This window comes from Tachyglossus aculeatus, chromosome 18 (assembly GCF_015852505.1).
Source record: "Tachyglossus aculeatus isolate mTacAcu1 chromosome 18, mTacAcu1.pri, whole genome shotgun sequence".
NCBI lineage: Eukaryota > Metazoa > Chordata > Mammalia > Monotremata > Tachyglossidae > Tachyglossus > Tachyglossus aculeatus.
In genome coordinates, this window is record NC_052083.1 from 7,636,458 (window position 1) to 7,659,320 (window position 22,863).

The following is a 22,863-nucleotide window of genomic DNA, read 5'->3' on the forward strand; positions in this document are numbered from 1 at the left end:
ATAAAGTACATATACAGTTCAACCAATATCTAGCAACGACAATTACATGAAGAAGTCTTAGCAGATCTGAAAAAACATACTGCTGCATATTGCAACCATACTGCTGCACCTGGTGTGCATAAGACATGATTTGCACTGAAGTGAATTTTAAAGTATATTGATTCATCAGCAACTAAAAAAACTGAATGCATGGTAAATTAGAACAATGCCTAATTTTCTTTTTAAACTCAAAGTCTTACTCATTTGAAAGCTCCACTTCAAGCTACCTCTACCCTCACTCTCCATTCATTCGGGTTTCATTAAACTAAATAAGTTTCAAGAAACAAGGGGGTTGAAAAGAGCAAACAGAGTATGGGATAAGTAGGGCTGCAATTTTTCAAACAAATCTTTTAAAGCCTTCCGTTCTTGGAAGACTGCCTGACATTTCAAGTCCCAGCCTCCTTGCCCCATCTTTTCACCTCCACCCTCAAAATGAAAAGTCGGTACCTCTTATTGCCAACTTGAATGGCGTAGCAGAAAGAGCCTGGGAGTTAGAGGACCTGGGTTCTAATCTCGGCTCCACCACTTACCTCCTACGTTACCTTGGGCAAGTCACTTCAATTCTCCCAGAATTAGTTTCCTCATCTGCAAATGGAGATTCAAAACATGCTCCCTTCTACTTAGGCTGTGAGCCCCATAATGGGACCCCGGCACTTAGTTAAAATGCTTGGCACAGAGAAAACACTTAAATACCACAATCATTACATTCCCCCTTTTAGACTGTGAGCCCACTGTTGGGTAGGGACTGTCTCTATATGTTGCCAATTTGTACTTCCCAAGCGCTTAGTACAGTGCTCTGCACATAATAAGCGCTCAATAAATACGATTGATGATGCTGATGATGATTACTACTTCTATATCTGGTCACTTGTATTGAATCCCATAAATGCATACTCCCCCCTAAAAAATCTGTGGGCTACTGGGGTACAGACAAAACCTTTGGAATCTGCTTTGGCGGGGAGCCCAGCTCTGAGATGGGCAGAGCTAAGGGAGGAAGGGTCAATCCTAGAGGAAGAGGGTTGCTAGGGTCAAGGAGGGGATGGGAAACCTGGGAAAAAGCAAGGGAGAAAGGGATGAGGGAGAAGAGGAAACTTCCATCATGGACAGGCGGGGTGGTAAGGGAACATTGCCACGGAGTGAGGTTGGGTGTGGGGGGGCGATTGGGGAGAAGGTGAAGGACCAAACATACACCAAAATTATTAAGAGACCACGGGAGAGTGGCACAATAATAATAATTATGGTATTTGTTAAACGCTTACTATGTGCCAAGTAGATACACCAGTGCTTAGAACAGTGTTTGGTACATAGTAAGTGCTTAACAAATACCATCATTCTTATTACAAGGTAATCAGGTTGTCCCACGTAAGGCTAACAGTCATAATCCCCATTTTGCAGATGAGGAAACTGAGGCACAGAGAAGTGACATAACATAAATCAAGCACTTAGTGCAGTACTATTCACACAGTAAGCGCTCAATAAATACGATTGAATTGAATGAATGAACGGAGGTCACACAGCTGACAACTGGTGGAGTCACTGATTCGTATTTCTTGAGCGCTTACTGTGTGCAGAGCACTGTACTAAGCGCTTGGAAAGTACAATTCGGCAACAGATAGAGACGGTCCCTACACAACAACGGGCTCACAGTCTAGAGGGGGGAGACAGACAACAAAAGTAATAATAATTTTGGCATTTGTTAAGCGCTTACTATGCTAGAACAGTGCTTTTCTAGTTCTAGACTGTGAGCCCGCTTCTACACTGTGAGTCCATGTTGGGTAGGGACCATCTCTATATGTTGCCAGCTTGTACTTCCCAAGCGCTTAGTACAGTGCTCTGCACACAGTAAGTGCTCAATAAATACAATTGAGCGAATAAATGAATTATGTGCAAAGCACTGTTCTAAGCGCTGAAGGGGAGACAAGGTGATCAAGTTGTCCCACGTGGGGCTCACAGTCTTAACCCCCATTTTACAGATGAGGTAACTGAAGCTCAAAATAGATAAATGGAATTACAGCTGTAGAAACTATCATTAATAGAATAGAGTAATAAAAATGTACAAATAGACACAAGTGCTGCAGGGAGGGGCTCACAGTCTGAATCCCCATTTTACAGATGAGGTAACTGAAGCTCAAAATAGATAAATGGAATTACAGCTGTAGACACTATCATTAATAGAACAGAGTAATAAAAATGTACAAATAGACACAAGCGCTGCGGGGAGGGGCTCACAGTCTTAATCCAAATTTTACAGATGAGGTAACTGAAGTTCAAAATAGATAAATGGAATTATAGCTGTAGACACTATCATTAATAGAATAGAATAAGAAATATGTACAAATAGACACAAGCGCTGTGGGGAGGGGCTCACAGTCTTAATGCCCATTTTACAGATGAGGTAACTGAAGCTCAGGATAGATAAATGGAATTATAGCTGTAAACACTATCATTAATAAAATAGAATAAGAAATATGTACAAATAGACACAAGCGCTGCAGGGAAGAGCTCACAGTCTTAATGCCCATTTTACAGATGAGGTAACTGAAGCTCAAAATAGATAAATGGAATTATAGCTGTAGACACTATTATTAATAAAATAGAATGAGAAATATGTACAAATAGACATAAGCGCTGCAGGGAGAGGCTCACAGTCTTAATGCCCATTGTACAGATGAGGTAACTGAAGCTCAAAATAGATAAATGGAATTATAGTTGTAGACACCATCATTAATAAAATAGAATAAGAAATATGTACAAATAGACACAAGCGCTGTGGGGAGGGGCTCACAGTCTTAATGCCCATTGTACAGATAAGGTAACTGAAGCTCAAGATAGATAAATGGAATTATAGCTGTAGACACCATCATTAATAAAATAGAATAAGAAATATGTACAAATAGACACAAGCGCCGTGGGGAGGGGCTCACAGTCTTAATGCCCATTTTACAGATGAGGTAACTGAAGCTCAAAATAGATAAATGGAATTATAGCTGTAGACACTATCATTAATAAAATAGAATATGTACAAATAGACACAAGCGCTGCAGGGAAATGCCCATTTTACAGATGAGGTAACTGAAGCTCAAAACAGATAAATGGAATTATAGCTGTAGACGCTATTATTAATAAAATAGAATAAGAAATATGTACAAATAGACACAAGTGCTGCAGGGAGGGGCTCACAGTCTTAATGCCCATTGGACAGATGAGGCAACTGAAGCTCAAAATAGATAGATGGAATTATAGCTATAGACACTATCATTGATAAAATAGAATAATATGTACAAATAGACACAAGCGCTGCAGGGAGGGGCTCACAGTCTTAATGCCCATTGTACAGATGAGGCAACTGAAGCTCAAAATAGATAAATGGAATTATAGCTGTAGACGCTATCATAAATAAAATAGAATAAGAAATATGTACAAATAGACACAAGCGCTGTGGGGAGGGGCTCACAGTCTTAATGCCCATTTTACAGATGAGGTAACAAGCTCACACAAGCGCTGCGGGGAGGGGCTCACAGTCTTAATGCCCATTTTACAGATGAGGTAACTGAAGCTCAAGATAGATAAATGGAATTATAGCTGTAGACACTATCATTAATAAAATAGAATAAGAAATATGTACAAATAGACACAAACGCTGTGGGGAGGAGCTCACAGTCTTAATGCCCATTTTACAGATGAGGTAACTGAAGCTCAAAATAGATAAATGGAATTATAGCTGTAGATACTATCATTAATAAAATAGAATAAGAAAAATGTACAAATAGACACAAGTGCTGTGGGGAGGGGCTCACAGTCTTAATGCCCATTTTACAGATAAGGTAACTGAAGCTCAAGATAGATAAATGGAATTATAGCTGTAGACGCCATCATTAATAAAATAGAATAACAAATATGTACAAATAGACACAAGCACTGCGGGGAGGGGCTCAGTCTTAATCCCCATTGTACAGATGAGGCAACTGAAGCTCAAAATAGATAAATGGAATTATAGCTGCAGATGCTATTAATAAAACAGAATAAGAAATATGTACAAATAGACACAAGTGCTGTGGGGAGGGGCTCACAGTCTTAATGCCCATTTTACAGATGAGGTAACAAGCTCACACAAGCACTGCGGGGAGGGGCTCACAGTCTTAATGCCCATTTTACAGATGAGGTAACTGAAGCTCAAAATAGATAAATGGAATTATAGCTGCAGACTCTATTATTAATAAAATAGAATAAGAAATATGTACAAATAGACACAAGCGCTGCGGGGAGGGGAAGGGGTCAGGGCAGAGGGAGGGAGTGTACAGAGGCCAGGAAATGCAAGATGGAGTCGGTCGCCTCAGACAACGCACCCGCTCCACACACCCCTTCCACAGGGGCGCTTCTGCCCCCGTTGCCGCCCCTGAGAGGCGGGTGACCTCTCCAAATTGCTGTTGGACCAGAAAATGGCGGTTTCAGGCTAGTGGTCAGCGTTTGGGCTAGTGGTCAGCCTCTAGGCTAGTAGTGGCCAAGTGGCCTGAGGATTGCCAAGGGAGACGCCTCCGCCCAGACGCCTCAGCGGCCTCCCCTCCCCTGCGCATGCGCAGTCCCCCCCACCGCCTCGCACCCGACCCGCGCCCGCCATGTGCAGAGCTCGCGCGGAGCAGATCTCGCGAGACTATAGAGGGAGGGCCGCCCTTCTTTCCCCGTCTGAGGGGATGGCCGGGGCACGAGCAAATCTCGCGAGACTACAGAGGGAGGGCCAACCTTTTTCCCTCGTCTGAGGGGAAGGGGTGGGAGCAATGGCGGGGGCAGAGGGCAGGAGGGACTGTCTCTATATGTTGCCAACTTGTACTTCCCAAGCGCTCAGTACAGTGCTCTGCACACAGTAAGCGCTCAATAAATACGATTGATTGATTGAAGCAGCGTGGCTCAGTGGAAAGAGCCCGGCCTTGGGAGTCAGAGATCATGAGTTGTAATCCCAGCTCTTTCACTTATTGGCTGTGTGACTGGGAAAGTCAATTAATATCACTAAATCACTTAATATCACTAAATCACTTGTCACTAAATCACTTAAGTCACTAAATGCCATTATTATTATTATCATTATTAATAATACTGGTATTTGTTAAGAGCTTACTCTGTGCAAAGCACTGTTCTAAACGCTGGGGAGGTTACAAGGTAATCAGGTTGTCCCACGGGGGGCTCACAGTCCTAAACCCCATTTTACAGATGAGGTAACAGGCACAGAGAATAATAATGATAATAATAGTGGTATTTATTAAGCGCTTACTATCTGCAAAGCACTGTTCTAAGCGCTGGAGAGGTTATGAGGTGATCAGGTTGTCCCCACTTTACAGATGAGGTAACAGGCACAGAGAATAATAATGATAATAGTGGCATTTATTAAGCGCTTACTATGTGCAAAGCACTGTTCTAAGCGCTGGGGAGGTTACAAGGTGATCAGGTTGTCCCACGGGGGGCTCACAGTCTTAATCCCCATTTTACAGATGAGGTAACAGGCACAGAGACTAATAATAATAATAATGGCATTTATTAAGCGCTTACTATGTGCAAAGCACTGTTGTAAGCGCTGGGGAGGTTACAAGGTGGTCAGGTTGTCCCACGGGGGACTCACAGCCTTAATCCCCATTTTACAGATGAGGTAACGGGCACAGAGAATAATAATGATAATAATAGTGGTATTTATTAAGCGCTTACTATGTGCAAAGCACTGTTCTAAGTGCTGGGGAGGTTACAAGGTGATCAGGTTGTCCCACGGGGGGCTCACAGTCTTAATCCCCATTTTATAGATGAGGTAACAGGCACAGAGAATAATAATAATAATGGAATTTATGAAGCGCTTACTCTGTGCAAAGCACTGTTCTAAGCGCTGGAGAGGTTGCAAGGTGATTAGGTTGTCCCACGGGGGGCTCACAGTCTTAATCCCCATTTTACAGATGAGGTAACAGGCACAGAGAATAATAATAATGGCATTTATTAAGTGCTTACTATGTGCAAAGCACTGTTCTAAGCGCTGGGGAGGTTACAAGGTGATTACGTTGTCCCACAGGGGGCTCACAGTCAATCCGCATTTTACAGATGAGGTAACTGAGGCACAGCGAAGTGAAGTGACTTGCCCAAAGTCACACAGCTGGCAATTGGCAGAGCTGGGATTTGAACCCATGACCTCTGACTCCAAAGCCCATGCTCTTTCCACTGAGCCATGCTGCTTCTCTGGGCCTCAGTTACCTCATCTGTAAAATGGGAATTATTCATTCATTCAATCGTATTTATTGAGCGCTTACTGTGTGCAGAGCACTGTACTAAGCGCTTGGGAAGTACAAGTTGGCAACATATAGAGATGGTCCCTACCCAACAGCGGGCTCACAGTCTAGAAGGGGGGGACAGACAACAAAACATAGTAATAAAATAAATAGAATAGTAAATATGTTACAAGTAAAATAAATAGAGTAATAAATCTGTACAAACATATATACAGGTGCTGTGGGGAGGGGAAGGAGGTAGGGCGGAGGGGATGGGGAGGGGGAGAGGAATGGGGGGCTCAGTCTGGGAAGGCCTCCTGGAGGCCTGTGACTGTGAACCCCATGTGGGACAACCTGATCACCTTGTATCCCCCCAGCGCTTAAAACAGTGCTTTGCACATAGTAAGCGCTTAACAAATACCATCATTATTATTGTCAGCCTTGTGACTTTGGACAAGTCACTTCTCTGGGCCTCAGTGACCTCATCTGTCAAATGGGGATCAAGACTGTGACCCCCAAGTGGGACATCCTGATAACCTTGCATCTGTCCCAGTGCTTATTCATTCAATCGTATTTATTAAGTGCTTGCTGTGTGCAGAGCACTGTACTAAGCACTTGAACAGTGCTTGACACATAGTGCTGAACAAATACCATTATTATTATTAAAAACAGAAGAAGAGATCAAAGGAATGGCCTTAGAAGCAGCAGGGCCTAGTGGCAAGAGCACAGGCTTGGGAGTAAGAGGACATGGGTTCTAATCCCGCCCCCCCCCCCACTTATTAGCTGTGCACCCTTGGTTATGTTACTCAACTTCTCTTTGTCTGTTACCTTCATCTTCATTTCTGGACTGTGAGCCCATTATTGGGTAGGGACTGTCTCTATATGTTGCCGACTTGTACTTCCCAAGCGCTTAGTACAGTGCTCTGCACACAGTAAGTGCTCAATAAATACAATTGAATGAATAAAATGGAGATCAAGACTGTGAGCCCCATGAGGGACAACCTGATTACCTTCAGTTTCTACCCCAGCACTTAGAACAGTAAGCGCTTAAGTAAGCGCTTAACAAATACCATAAGAATAATGATAAAGGCGAGGCTAAAAGGGGAAAAAAGGAGACAGAAGTGAAAAAGGAAGATCCCCTGGGATCCTCAACCCCAATTTCCACTACTTACCCTTCATCCACAGCGTAATTTAGTGGAAAAAGCCCAGGCTTGGGACACAGAGGTTGTGGGTTCTAATCCTGGCTCTGCCACTTATCAGCTGCGTGACTTTGGGCAAGTCACTTCTCTGTGCCTCAGTTTCCTCATCTGTAAAATGGGGATTACGTCTGTGAACCCCACGTGGGACAACCTGATTACCTCGTATCTGCCCCAGCACTTAGAACAGTGCTTGGCACATAGTAAGTGCTTAACAAATACCATTATTATTATTATTATTATTATTATTATTATCCATATCAGTTAGGCTCCCTAAGCATGGTCTAGTGAACAGTCCTCAGAGTCAGAAGCACCTGGGTTCTAATCCCAGCTCTGCCACTAGTCTGCTGTGTGACATCAGGCAAGACACTTAACTTCTCTGTACCTCAGTTACCTCATCTATAAAATGGGGATTATGACTGTGAGCCCCATGTGGGGCCGGGACTGTGTCCAACCTGATTAGTTTGTAACTACCCCAAGCGCTTAGTACAGTGCTCTGCACACAGTAAGCGCTCAATAAATACGATTCCCAGCATTTAGAACAGTACTTGACACATAGTAAGCACTAAATACATACCATTATTATTATTATATGTAAGCCCATTGTGGGCGGAGAACGTGTCTCTTATATTGTACTCTCCCAAGCGCTTAGTACAGTTCTTGGCACACTCAGTAAATATGATGGATTGATAGATATGTGTTGGGAGAGGAGAGGTTTTTTTCTGGGGAGGATCAATGGGCTCAGATGCCCAAGGCCATAAGACTGAGAGGGGCTCTGGTCCCTTTGAGATTAGCAAGCCCACTGTTGGGTAGGGACTGTCTCTATATGTTGCCAACTTGTACTTCCCAAGCGCTTAGTACAGTGCTCTGCACACAGTAAGCGCTCAATAAATACAATTGATGATGATGATGATGATGATTAGCACTGTGAGGGCAATTTATTAGTCTTGCTCGCAGGCTTGTTCCGGCAGCCAGTCTACTCCATAGGCCATATTTCTTACTCTCTCTCCTTCAGCAATCAATCAATCAATCGTATTTATTGAGCGCTTACTATGTGCAGAGCACTGTACTAAGCGCTTGGGAAGTACAAATTGGCAACACATAGAGACAGTCCCTACCCAACAGGCCCTGGCTCCCCAACCTCACCCTGAAAATCCTCTTGCCTCTCGAGCTGGGCTCCTTTCTGCCCTTCTAGAGGTGGATCAAGGGCCGACCTTGCTCCCAGCCCACCCAGAGAGTGCTTAAAAATTGAAGCAGTTTGTAGCTGCTGCGGAAGCAGTTCTCCGTTTAGGGTCCCTGAATAGCTGCTTCCCCCTTCCAAGCAGCAGTAGCCCATAATAATAATAATAACTGAGAATAATAATAATAACATGAGAAGCAGTGTGGCTCAATGGAAAGAGCACGGGCTTTGGAGTCAGAGGTCATGGGTTCAAATCCCGGCTCTGCCAGTTGTCAGCTGTGTGACTTTGGGCAAGTCACTTAACTTCTCTGTGCCTCAGTTACCTCATCTGTAAATGAGGCATTTACAGGTATATATGTATATATGTTTGTACATTTTTTTTTACTCTATTTATTTATTTTATTTGTACATATCTATTCTATTTATTTTATTTTGTTAGTATGTTTGGTTTTGTTCTCTGTCTCCCCCTTTTAGACTGTGAGCCCACTGTTGGGTAGGGACTGTCTCTATATGTTGCCAATTTGTACTTCCCAAGCGCTTAGTACAGTGCTCTGCACATAGTAAGCGCTCAATAAATACGATTGATGATGATGATGATGATAAAAATGGGGATTAAGACTGTGAGCCCCCCGTGGGACAACCTGATCACCTTGTAACCTCCCCAGTGCTTAGAACAGTGCTTTGCACATAGTAAGCGCTTAATAAATGCCATCACCTCTAACTGCAGTCTTTGTCAAGCACTTAGTTTGTGTCAAACACTGGATTAAGCGCTGAGGATGATACAGTACAATCAGAACAAATACAGTCCTTGTCCCACATAGTCTAAGGGAAAGGGAGAACAGGTATTTAATCCAGATTTTTCAGATGAGGGAACTGAGGCACAGAGAATCAATCAATCAATCAATCAATCAATCGTATTTATTGAGAGATTACTGTGTGCAGAGCACTGTATTAAGCGCTTGGGAAGTCCAAGTTGGCAACATATAGAGATGGTCCCTACTCAACAGCAGGCTCACAGTCTAGAAGGGGGAGACAGAGAACAAAACATATTAACAAAATAAAATAAAGAGAAGTTCAGTGACTTGCCCAAGGTCACACAGAAGGCAAGTAAAAGAGGCAGGATTAGAACCCAGCTCCTCTGCTCTTGCCATCAGGCCACACTGCTCCTCATCCAGTGGCCTCAGTGCCTGAGTTCATAGAGAAGGTAGAAATAGCAGCAAAGTGTGAGTATGCTCTCCTTTCTTTCCCCCTTCTCCTAGAGGTGTCATGAAATTTATTTCCATTTAAATAAAGTCATGTAAAGGGTCTCGAGCTCATCAGAGGTTAATGACAATTTAAAATGCAAAGCAATTGCTAACACTGATTAATAATAATAGAGATCATAAACATTTATTTTACTTGTACATATCTATTCTATTTATTTTATTTTGTTAATATGTTTTGATTTGTTCTCTGTCTCCCCCTTCTAGACTGTAAGCCCACTGTTGGGTAGGGACCATCTCTATATGTTGCCAACTTGAACTTCCCAAGCGCTTAGTACAGTGCTCTGCACACAGTAAGCGCTCAATAAATACGATTGATTGATTGATTGATTGATTTCTTCCCTGATCTCACCTTCCTCGTTACAAGCAATTCAGATTATTAAACTTTCCCTAAACCAGTTTCACAGCAGCGTGCATGTTGCTATTCCCCAAACCATGTGTAAATCAGTTCAGGTTTTTTCTTCCATAATTTGGCCCCGTATTTGACTGGTATGCTCTGACAGCAAAAACTGAATGAAGGGAACATTTAATCTGTGAATTGCCTTTTGCCCACTGCCTCACTGAGTACCATATCAAAACTGAGTGGTTTCAGTCAAAGCATTTGTAGGAACGATAACTAAAAAAGAAACTCATGAAAGCAACATATTTCATCCGCCTTTAAAAATACCAGTGTCAGCATCAGTGACAATAGAATTACAGCGCATTCACTAAGATTAAAAATAAGTCATTCGTGCCAAATAAAAATGGGATTGCATGGAAAATGAGGTTCGAGTACTGGCGTTTTACCTGATAAATAATAATAGCAAATGATACATATTTATTGATGATAGGACTATCTAAGTAGATTCAGATTTCAGGTAATAGTATTGCGGTCAGTTAACAGTGACAAAAAGGCCTTTGTAAATTTTAAGATTTCACCGACTGAAGCCTAAGTTTTTTCCTAGATTGCAGGTGAATAAAAAAGGTCCATTGTTTTTAAGGTTTTTTTCCCTCTCTCGCATAGTCCTCACAATAGTTTGGCATACATTAACGTGATTTATCTGGATTTATCTAGATTTATCTGGAATCACGATGTCATTTAGGACCAAAGTAGAAGAGCGGGATTTCAGGGCAGCTGAATATGACATCATTTAGTTTAGCCGGCTGAGACGGAAGGTCAAGACTGAAACAAAATAGTAGCGATGACGATGACGATGATGGCGTTTCCTATCATAAATGATGGGAGAGCCTTGGTCTAGTCATGAAGCGTTGGGGTCGAGAGCCTACCTGAAGAAACTGATTCGAATGCAGAGTGCCATTCAAGCGCTTAGTACAGTGCTCTGCACATAGTAAGCGCTCAATAAATACGATTGAATGAATGAATGAATGAATGAATTCACACTTGCTCACTGCTACCAGTCCTGTTCCTCCTAGAAAAGGATGTGACATGTATCGGTGACAAGGGGTGCTCTGTATGAAGAAATGTACCCTAGAATTATACATACAAAACCTAATTACACTTCAAGTGACTGTAACATAGTACTGATGTTGTAGCCACGGTGTAGTACTGGTGCCGTAGCTCACAACCCAAGGGGGAGGGAGAACAGGTATTTAACCCCCATTTTTTAGATTAGGAAATTGAGGCACAGAGAAATTAAATGACTTGCCCAAGGTGACCCAGCAGGCATTCTCCTACTTCTGGCTGTTGGAGGAGTGGGTCAGGTTTGGAATGAGATATGAGGCAGATATTTAAGAGAAGGGGGATCAAAATGGCCCATATATGATACTACTCCACACTATGTCCGAGTCAAGCTATTAATAAACTGCGGCTCATTTTCTATGACTTGGAACTGAGAAGCTGCATGGCCTAGTGGCTAGAGTCAGAAGGACCCGGGTTCTAATCTCGTCTCTGCCATTTATCTGCTGTGTGACCTTGGGCAAGTCATTTCAGTCAGTGCAAAGCACTGTTCTAAGCGCAGGGGGTGATGAGGTCATCCCTCGGGGGGAGCCCAGTGGAATTGTCAGCTGTGTGACTTTGGGCAAGTCACCTAACTTCTCTGGGCCTTAGTTCCCTCAACCTTGTAACCTGAACAGTGCTTTGCACGTAGTAAGCGCTTAACAAATGCCACGGTTATTATTATTATCCCCAGTTTACAGATGAGGTAACTGAGGCACGGGGAAGTTAAGTGGATTGAACCCATGACCTTCTAGACTGTGAGCCCACTATTGGGTAGAGACTGTCTATGTGTTGCCGACTTGTACTTCCCAAGCGCTTAGTACAGTGCTCTGCACACAGTAAGCGCTCAATAAATACGATTGATTGATTGATTGATTGATTTCACTTCTCTGTGCCTCAGTTACTACATATGTCAAATACGGATTAAGACTGTGTCCAACCTGATTATCTTGTAACTATCCCAGTGCTTAGTAGAGTCCCTGGCACATAGTAAGCGCTAAGCAAATACCATTAAAAGGTACTGTCAATCAATCAATTAATTGTATTCATTGAGCACTAACTGTACTTAATCCCGGCTCTGACACTTTCCTGCTGTGTGACCTTGGGCAAGTCGCTTCACTTTTCTGTGCCTCAGTTCCCTCATCTGTAAAATGAGGATTGAGACGGTGAGCCCCACATGGGACAGAGACTGTGTCCAACTCGATTTGCTTGTATCCACCCCAGTGCTTAGTAGAGTGCCTGGCACATAGTAAGCACTTAACAAATATTATTATTATTATTTTTTATTTAGCACTCGGGAGAGGACAATAGAACAGAGTTGTTAGACACATTCCCTGTCCACAACGACCTTACTTTCTAGAAGCTGTCCTTGATATATCTATGTATTTTGCTTTCGCATGACTCAGTCTTGAATATTTTGATAATATTTTGACCTAGGAATTGATCATCATTCAGAGTCTTTCAGAGAAGCTATTTTCTCAGAAAAGCTTTACTGAAGGTGGCTCCAAATGATTAACTTTCTTACTAACACAAAAGTGGTGATTGTATTTATAAACAATTCATTTTTCACATTCCACTAGGTTTTTTTTTTCACCAGCATTCCATTGCTGACAGCTTCAAAAGATGATGCATCTGCAGCTATTACAACCATTGATTAAGATTTCCTTTTAGTCTTGCGGTACCTGTAACTTCATTCATCACAGTCAAACAGCTCCCACAGAGCAGTATATTATGTTTTCCTTCGTGCTCGATGGTTATTTATTTTTCAATCTATGGTGTGCACCCACGATAAATAGATAGGCTAAAGAACACACCAAAAATTTTAAAAAAACAATATACTGGCAACCGTGGCACAGTAAAACCTCCCATTAAATTCCTTGGCTTCAGCCAATCCAATGAATCCATTGATTTCCCTACCAACTCCCTTTACCTCCCACATCATTCTGAAAAAAGCCAGTGCAAACAAAGACATTGTGTCTTAAAGGTCAACTAATAGAGCCTTTATTGGGCTTGAGGAAAATAAACGTCAGTCAGCACTTTCCTCCCCCAAACACCCTACCTTCTATCTGAACCCAAGGACTACTACCAGACACAAAATTCTCCAGGAGTCCTCAGAGCAAGAAATAATCATCCAAAGTTATAGACTCGGGATGATTCTGAGCTCAGAATCGGGGCCTTCCTTCTCAACACAGCTTGTTATCAATCTCCTCATAACGAAGATTCCTCCTTCTGTCAAGGAAGTAATGTTTATTTTCCCTGCTTTCCTTACGTTTTCTGAGAATCTCTATCCAAGTGTTACCCCCAGAATGAATCAAGCGATTCAAAACATGCTTACGCAGACTCCTGACTCCCCGCACGTATCTATTAATAAGGAAAAATAAAGAAATGTGCGTTTTTGAGTGTGAGAACTGTGCCATAGAAGATCCTTTGGAGTCCACATGGCAGACTTATACGCTATGAAACAAAACTCTGGAAAGAAGTCGGGTTGTTGGAAGAGGTGAGGGAGGCGGGATCTTGATTGAATATGTATCCATCTCCTTCCTGCTGTGTCCATTATCTGAAGGGAAGAGCATCGATTGATTGATTGATTGATTGTGAGTTTCCGTGAAAGAGGTGCATGTGAAGGGTGTGTGCAGTGTGTGTATCAGGGATGTGCATTTGAGGGGTGTGCGCTTGAAGGATGTAGGGGGTTAAAGATAGGGAATAATAATAATAATGATGGCATTTGTTAAGAGCTTACTATGTACCAAGCACTGTTCTAAGCACTGGGGTAGATACAACTTAATCAGGTTGCCCCACGTGGGGCTCTCAGTCTTAATCCCCATTTTCCAGATGAGGGAACTGTGGCGCAGAGAAGTTAAGTGACTTGCCTAAAGCCACACAGCTGACAAGTGGTGGAGTCAGGATTAGAACCCACGACCTCTGGCTCCCAAGCCCGGGCTCTTTTCACTGAGCCACGCTGCTTCTTGGGTGAGGGATTCCTATGGAATCCCTTCCTGGCTCTGTGTCTCCGTTTTTAATCTGTTTTTCGTGTTCCCCCTGGACTCCTTTCTCTTCTCCTCTCACGCTCCGTCTCTTTCCATGCTTTCCTTTTTCATTCCGCAATTTCTGACTCCTGTTCCTGCCCCCATGAAAAGCCCACCCACTAACACTGTGACAGTCTAATCACTAACATAACTTCCTTTTAATAAATGTAATGTTGACATATTTGATCAAATTTGCAAATAATGAATTAGGCATTTGCAACTTGTAAAAAGTACGACCTGCAGATTGCATAATAATAATAATAATAATGGCATTTGTTAAGCGCTTACTATGTGCCAAGCACTGTTCTAAGCACTGGGGGGATACAAGGTGATCAGGTTGTCCCACGTGGGGCTCACAATCTTAATCCCCATTTTACAGATGGGGTAACTGAGGCTCAGAGAAGTTAAGTGACTTGCCCAAGGTCACACAGCAGACATGTGGCGTAGCCGGGATTAGAACCCATGACCTCTGACGCTGCTTCTCGTATAAATGACCCATCCATAGAACAGGACTTCAGAGTCTTCAGCAAATCTTTTTTTTTTTCTATTAACAAGTATTTGAAAAAAATTCCAACAACTTTGGCAAGTTAGCCAACCTATTTGTAAATATATCACTCTTTTTAAGAAACCTTTAAATAATTTGGCATTGTGTGTGTGCTGTTCATTTGGGATAAAAATAGGTTGCTTGACAGAGATATTTACATATAACCTAAAGCAGTAATGAGTGTTTTGAAAACATTGCTGTGAACCAAAATTCAGTGGGTTTTTCAAAAATGCATCCTGTGCAAGGTGTACTTCAATAAAGTATCAACTTGGCTAAATCTCGCTCATTCAATCAGTGGTATTTCTTGAGCGTTTAACTGTGCCTAGAACACTGTACTAAACGCTCCTTAGAGAAGCAGCGTGGCTCAGTGGGAAGAGCACGGGCTTGGGAGTTAGAGGTCATGGGTTCAAATCCCAGCTCCGTCGCTTGTCAGCTGTGTGACTTTGGGCCAGTCACTTAACTTCTCTGGGACTCAGTGACCTCATCTGTAAAATGGAGATTAATATTGTGAGGCCCCCCATGGGACAACCTGATCACCTTGTATAATCATAATGATGGCATTTATTAAGTGCTTACTATGTGCAAGGCACTCCCCAGCTTTGCACATAGTAAGCGCTTAACAAACAGTGCTTTGCACATAGTAAGCGCTTAACAAATACAAAAATTATTATTTATGCTTAGAACAGTGCTTGGCACATAGTAAGCGATTAACAAATACCATCATCGTTGACCACCCAATCCACATGGGCGTCCTAAACCAGCCATCAGAGCAGGTTATTCATTCAGTCAGCCAGTCAGTCATATTTATTCGGCGCTTATTGTGTGCAAAGCACTGTAATAATAATAATAATAATAATGATAATGGCATTTTATTAAGCGCTTACCATGTGCAAAGCACTCTTCTAAGCGCTGGACCAAGCGCTTGGTGGCTCAGTGTAAAGAGCCCGGGCTTTGGAGTCAGAGGTCATGGGTTCAAATCCCAGCCCCGCCAATTGTCAGCTGTGTGACTTTGGGCAAGTCACTTCACTTCTCTGTGCCTCAGTTACACCTCATCTGGAAAATGGGGATGAAGACTGTGAGCCCCCCGTGGGACAACCTGATCACCTTGTAACCTCCCCAGCGCTTAGAACAGTGCTTTGCACATAGTAAGCGCTTAATAAATGCCAGAATATGGAAGGGATTGTCAGATACACACTGATCTCATTAGCCATGCTTGCACGCACTGATTAAAATATCTGTAAACCAGAACGACAGCTCTGCATACATGTGTGTATGAGTGTGTGTGGTGGTATGTATGTGCATATGTGTTTTTGTGTGCCTGCATGTACGTGGAGAAGCAGCGTGGTTCAGTGGAAAGAGCACGGGCTTTGGAGTCAGAGGTCATGGGTTCAAATCCCGGCTCTGCCAACTGTCAGCTGTGTGACTTTGGGCAAGTCACTTAAGTTCTCTGTGCCTCAGTTCCCTCATCTGTCAAATGGGGATGAAGACTGTGAGCCCCCCCGTGGGACAACCTGATCACCTTGTAACCTCCCCAGCGCTTAGAACAGTGCTTTGCACATAGTAAGCGCTTAATAAATGCCATTATAATTATAATAATTACAATACAATAATAAAAAGGACATATTCCCTGCCCACAATGAGTTGGAAACCGCACGGATTACGGTTGCAGAGGAGCTTCCTTATCGGTACTTCCCTCTTTTGTCCAGCAGAGGGAGCTCGCGGCGCTTCCCTGTTTGGTCCAGTAGGGGGCGGTGCTTCCCGCTTTCGTCCAGCAGAGGGCGCTGCACTCGATGGGAGGGGGGGCGGTTGGCGCAGGCGCACTTCCGCGCTGGCTCTCGTTGCTCGGCGTTCTAATTCCCACCGTTGCCAGGGGAGACGGGGCGGGGAGGGGGCGGGGCGACACCCTCCCGTTCTCGGCTCCCATTGGCCAGACGCCCCGTCCATTTCAGCCTCCTCGGCACGTGATTGGTCGGAGCCAAATTCCCACGCCCCCCTCCCCTTTTCGAGCCCTTATTCCTCCCTCCTGGAGGGAGAGGCAGGAAAAAACGGGATCAGGAATTTTCTTTCCAAGATCTCCCCGATGCGGAGCAGGGGAAAGCAGCCTCCCTGCTCTCGACTGCATCAGGCAGCGCTTAGTACAGCGCCTAGCCCGTAGTAGGCGCTTAACAAATACCATCATTTATTTCACTTTATCATTTATTATCATTTATCACTTTGTCATTTATTTTACTGTTTTCATTTTATTTCCAAGTTCGTCGCCCCTCTGGGTCTGTCGGGGCTGGAACCCGCGCAGGTGTCTCCGACCCCTATTTATTGAGCGCTTACTGGGTGCAGAGCACTGTACTAAGCGCTCTGAAGACGCCCTCGCCATCCCCGAAGAGTCCCGAGGGGAGGAAAAGTTCGTTTCGGATCCCAGGAGTGCCCGGTATCCCGGCGGAGGCGATGATCCTGGAGGAGAACCAGGATGGAGAAGGGGAAGAGAGATTCCTGCTGCAGCCGGCGGAGAGCGGCAGGAAGGTGGGTCCGAGTTCGAATCATGCTGGCTCAGTGGAAAGAGCCCGGGCTTTGGAGTCACAGGGGCCGTGGGTTCAAATCCCGGCTCCGCCACTTGTCAGCCGGGTGACTTTGGGCCAGTCATCATCATCATCAATTAGTAAGCGCTCAATAAATACGATTGATGATGATGATCATCATCATCAATCGTATTTATTGAGCGCTTACTATGTGCAGAGCACTGTACTAAGCGCTGGGGAAGTACAAATTGGCAACATAGAGAGACAGTCCCTACCCAACAGTGGGCTCACAGTCTCAAAGTCACTAGAAAAGCAGCGCGACTCAGTGGAAAGAGCCCGGGCTTGGGAGTCAGAGGACGTGGGTTCTAATCCCGCTCCGCCACTTGTCTGCTGTGTGACCTCGGGCAAGTCACCTAACTTCTCTGAGCCTCAGTTACCTCATCTGTAAAATGGGGATTAAGACTGTGAGCCCCACGTGGGACAACCTGATCACCTTGTATCCCCCCAGCGCTTAGAACAGTGCTTGGCACATAGTAAGCGCTTAACAAATGCCACCATTATTATTATCTTTTAGACTGTGAGCCCGCTGTTGGGTAGGGACTGTCTCTATATGTTGCCAATTTGTACTTCCCAAGCGCTTAGTACAGTGCTCTGCACACAGTAAGCGCTCAATAAATACGATTGATTGATTGATTGGGAGTCAGAGGTCGTGGGTTCTAATCCCAACTCCCCCACATGTCTGCTGTGTGGCCTTGGGCAAGTCATTTCGCTTCTCTGAGCCTCAGTTCCCTCATCTGTAAAATGGGGATTAAAGCTGAGAGCCCCCCGTGGGACAACTTGATCACCTTGTATCCTCCCCAGCGCTTAGAACAGTGCTTTGCACATAGTAAGCACTTAACAAATGCCGTCATTATTATTCTCTGGGCCTCAGTTCCCTCATCTGGAAAATGGGGATTAAAGCTGAGAGCCCCCCGTGGGACAACTTGATCACCTTGTATCCTCCCCAGTGCTTAGAACAGTGCTTTGCACATAGTAAGCACTTAACAAATGCCGTCATTATTATTCTCTGGGCCTCAGTTCCCTTATCTGGAAAATGGGGATGAAGACTGTGAGCCCCTCGTGGGACAACCTGATTACCTTGTATCTACCCCAGCACTTAGAACAGTGCTTTGCACAGAGTAAGCGCTTAACAAATATCAACATTATAATTATAATTATTATTATTATTATTATTATGGTATCGCTCCCAGACTAAGAAGCGGATGGAATAATCCTAATAATGAGGATATTTGTTGGGAGAAACAGCGTAGCTTAATGGAAGGAGCCCGGGCTGGGGAGTTAGAGGTTGTGAGTTCTAATCCCGGCTCCCCCACTTGTTGGCTGTGTGACTTTGGGCAAGTCACTTCACTTCTCTGGGCTTCAGTTCTCTCATCTGTCAAATGGGGATTAAGACTGTGAGCCCCACGTGAGACAACCTGATTACCTTGTATCTACCCCATTCATTCATTCATTCAATCGTATTTATTGAGCACTTACTGTGTGCAGAGCACTGTACTAAGCACTTGGGAAGTACAAGTTGGCAATATATAGAGAGGGTCCCTACCCAACAGTGGGCTCACAGTCTAGAAGGGGGAGACAGATGACAAAACAAAACATATTAACAAAATAAAATAAATAGAATAAATCTGTACAGGTAAGATCGACTGAATGCCGTCAGGCCCCCGCGACCTGGCCTGGCCTGCCTAGTGCTTGGCACGTAAGTGCTTAACAAATACCAATTTTATCATTATTATTATTATTATTCTCCATGCCTCAGTTACCTCATCTGAAAAATGGGGATTAAGACTGTGAGCCCCACGTGGGACAACCTGATAACCTTGTATCTCCTCCAGTGCTTAGAACAGTGCTTCGCACATAGTAAGCACTTAATACCATCATTATTATTATTAAGCTCTCACAGTCGCTAGGACTGTCCTCCCCAGGGAACCCAGAGACGCACTCCTTTGAAATGGGGCTGGTGATAATAATGATGGTGTTTATTAAGCGCTTGCTATGTGCCAAGCACTGTTCTAAGCGCTGGGGTAAATACAAGGTAATCAGATTGTCCCACGTGGGGCTCACAGTCTTAATCCCCATTTTACAGATGAGGTCACTGAGGCACAGAGAATAATAATAATAATTGTGGTATTTTTTAAGCACTTACTATGTGCCAAGCACTTTTCTACCACTGGGGTAGATACCTGGGGTAGATACAAGGTAATCAGGTTGCCCCACGTGGGGTTCACATTCTTATCCCCATTTTTCAGATGAGGTAACTGAGGCACAGTGATGTTAAGTGACTTGCCCAAAGTCACTCAGCTGACAAGTGGCGGAGCCGACATTAGAACTCTCAACCCCTGACTCCCCCGGGGTTGCCCCTCTGGCAGAATATTCATTCAATCGTATTGATTGAGCGCTTACTGTGTGCAGAGCACTGTACTAAGCGCTCGAAAAGTACAATACAGCCATAGAGAGAGACAATCCCTGCCCACAACGGGTTTACAGTCCAGGGGCACCTGCCACCTCCTCCCCTGACTGCCAGGGTGGGATTCTTTCCAAAGGCAGCCACATTCCCTAGGAGCCAGTGGTCACTTCCCAGGCTTCTAGTCCTCAGAAATTATGCTAGTTTAGTAAATCACTAGTTAGCAAGTGATTAACTGTCCCCAGTTGCATTTGACGTTCTCTCTCCCCCTGCCTAAGTTTCCTTTCCCCTTGCGAGTCTCAGTTTCCAACTTTAAAATCTCCATTCCTCATTTTCATTCTCCAGCCCCCTCCCTCCCCAATTTAGCCAGATTGATGCCTTTTCTGCAGAATAATCTCTGTAAGGAAATGCTGGGGCAGCCAAGGGAAGGCTAAACGCGTTTAAGTGGCCAGAATCAGCAAATCGGCCAGAGATTAGCCAACCGAAAAAGCCAGTGTGATAACTGAACGTTTCCTACGATCGGTGAGAGTGGTTTTTCCTTTGTTTTAAGTTACTGAGATAACGAAACACTCTTTCAAAGCACACAGCCCGATGCCAGCTGTTGCTGAGCCTGAATTTTTCCATGAGAATGGACATCCCTGCCCTCTGAGGGATTTCATGGAAACTTCTTGCTTGTTTGTGCTTAAAAGCCTCTTTTGAAGGGCATGATAGTCATTTCACTTTTGTGCAGGAATACTAATGAGATGAAATAGTCTCTCTTTTTGCTCTTCTGTCTTACTGGATCACTGCCCTGTGACTATTTATTGTTTGTCACATGTTTGTACTGTGCAAGTATGTACTTTTTCAATTCTGATCTATTCTATTTATCTTATTTTGTTAGTATGTTTGGTTTTGTTCTCTGTCTCCCCCTTTTAGACTGTGAGCCCACTGTTGGGTAGGGACTGTCTCTATATGTTGCCAATTTGTACTTCCCAAGCGCTTAGTACAGTGCTCTGCACATAGTAAGCGCTCAATAAATATGATTGATGATGATGATGATGATGATGTACATATTTATTACTCTATTTTACTTGTCCATAACTATTCTATTTATTTTATTTTGTTTGGTTGGTTTTGTTCCCTGTCTCCCCCTTTTAGACTGTGAGCCCACTGTTGGGTAGGGACTGTCTCTATGTGTTGCCAACTTGGACTTCCCAAGCGCTTAGTACAGTGCTCTGCACACAGTAAGCGCTCAATAAATATGATTGATGATGATGATGATGATGTACATATTTATTACTCTATTTATTTTACTTGTCCATACCTATTCTATTTATTTTGTTAGTATGTTTGGTTTTGTTCTCTGTCTCCCCCTTTTAGACTGTGAGCCCACTGTTGGGTAGGGACTGTCTCTATATGTTGCCAATTTGTACTTCCCAAGCGCTTAGTACAGTGCTCTGCACATAGTAAGCGCTCAATAAATACGATTGATGATGATGATGATGGAGGTGCAATAATTGGATTTAAGTAGTAGACTGTTGCTTCTCTTTCTTTTGTAGCCTGTGGCCACACCTCCAGAACACCAAGAGAAATACAGTGGTAGCATTTATCTTAGGAATGTGGACAGTGTAACTAGCTCTTTTGGATCACCGTGATTAATAAGTGATCAAATTTCTCTCCAGATGATTGAGATTGACTGTGCCTCAGATTTGGCTGTAAAACCAGCCCTGCCGATCTGCACCGGTACACTTTCGTTGTGCTTGAAGCCATTATTATTAATAAACATCTGGGCATCAACAGAGTGCGGTTCAAAATACAGAGGCCCCGTTTGCTGTTGCCAAAATGGACATTACCCTATGCAGAGTCAGTATTGGGGCTGTTGGTGTTGAAAATGTTTGTTTCATGAGGCAGCTTCCGCAAAGGTTTCAAGTGCTTTTGGCTTCTTTCTGCATGACGTTTCAGGCTGCACGACTTGCCAGATGGGACAAGGCCAAACGAAGGAAATCATTGACGGACTTAAAAACCCACTGGCATTTTATAAAGTCCTATACACCCTCTTTCATGGGCCTTCTTTTCTTTGAGTTGACAGTTGGGGAGGCAAATGGAGGGCTTGTAGCCAGAAGAAACTCTCACATGAGTCCCAGGATCCCACTGGGAACAGTGGGTTAGAAGGGTTTATTTAACTTTTACTGTACTATGTGTCAAGCGCTGTTCTAAGCACTGGGGTAGATACATTAGTCAGGCCGAATATGGCCCCTGTCCCACATGGGGATCACAGTCTAAAAAGGCGGGAGGACAGGTATTTAACCCCCATTTTACAGTTCAGGAAACTGAGGCACAAAGAAGATAAGTGATTTGACCAAGGTCACACACAGCATGTAAGTAACAGAGCTGGAATTAGAACCCAGGCCCTCTGGCTCCCAGGCTTTTGCTTTTTTGGGGGGAGGGGGGAGGGTATTTGTTAAGTGCTTACTATGTGCCAGGAACTGTACTAAGCACTAGGTAGATACAAGTTAACCAGGTCACGTCCCACATGGGGCTCACAGTATTCATCCCCATTTTGCAGATCGGGTAACTGAGGCACAGAGAAATTAAGTGACTTCTTGGCGCTCACACAGCGGACAAGTGGTGGAACCGAGATTAGAACCCAGTTGGCTTCATGTTAGTACTTTAACCTAATTTGCAGTTTAGATGCAGCTTTGTTGCCAACTTGTACTTCCCAAACGCTTAGTACAGTGCTCTGCACACAGTAAGCGCTCAATAAATACGATTGATTGATTGATTGATTAGATGGAACTGTGCTATCTCAGTGGTCCTTCCTATAACCACCAAAACTCTCTGTTGTTTGTATTTAATAATAATGGCATTTATTAAGTACTTACTACATGCAAAGCACTGTTCTAAGCACTGGGGAGGTTACAAGGTGATCAGGTTGTCCCACGTGGGGCTCACAGTCTTACTCCTCATTTTACAGATGAGGTAACTGAGG

At 43.8% G+C, this 22,863-nt stretch overlaps 2 protein-coding genes across 2 annotated transcripts in view; one reads left to right on the forward strand and one right to left on the reverse strand.

Annotated features, from left to right (window-relative positions):
* The window catches only part of TOP1MT (DNA topoisomerase I mitochondrial), a 48,872-nt gene extending 44,322 nt beyond the window's left edge, over window positions 1-4,550 (reverse strand). Inside the window, exon 1 of the mRNA XM_038760073.1 lies at window positions 4,386-4,550. The gene's annotated coding sequence lies outside the window, so the exon portion shown is untranslated. The remainder of the gene's footprint in view (window positions 1-4,385) is intronic.
* A 12,473-nt stretch (window positions 4,551-17,023) lies between these two features.
* The window catches only part of RHPN1 (rhophilin Rho GTPase binding protein 1), a 43,574-nt gene continuing 37,734 nt past the window's right edge, over window positions 17,024-22,863 (forward strand). The window contains exons 1-2 of the mRNA XM_038760346.1: window positions 17,024-17,075; window positions 17,173-17,438. Of these exons, the coding sequence (XP_038616274.1) occupies window positions 17,364-17,438 (75 nt within the window). The 5' untranslated portion in view covers window positions 17,024-17,075; window positions 17,173-17,363. The remainder of the gene's footprint in view (window positions 17,076-17,172; window positions 17,439-22,863) is intronic.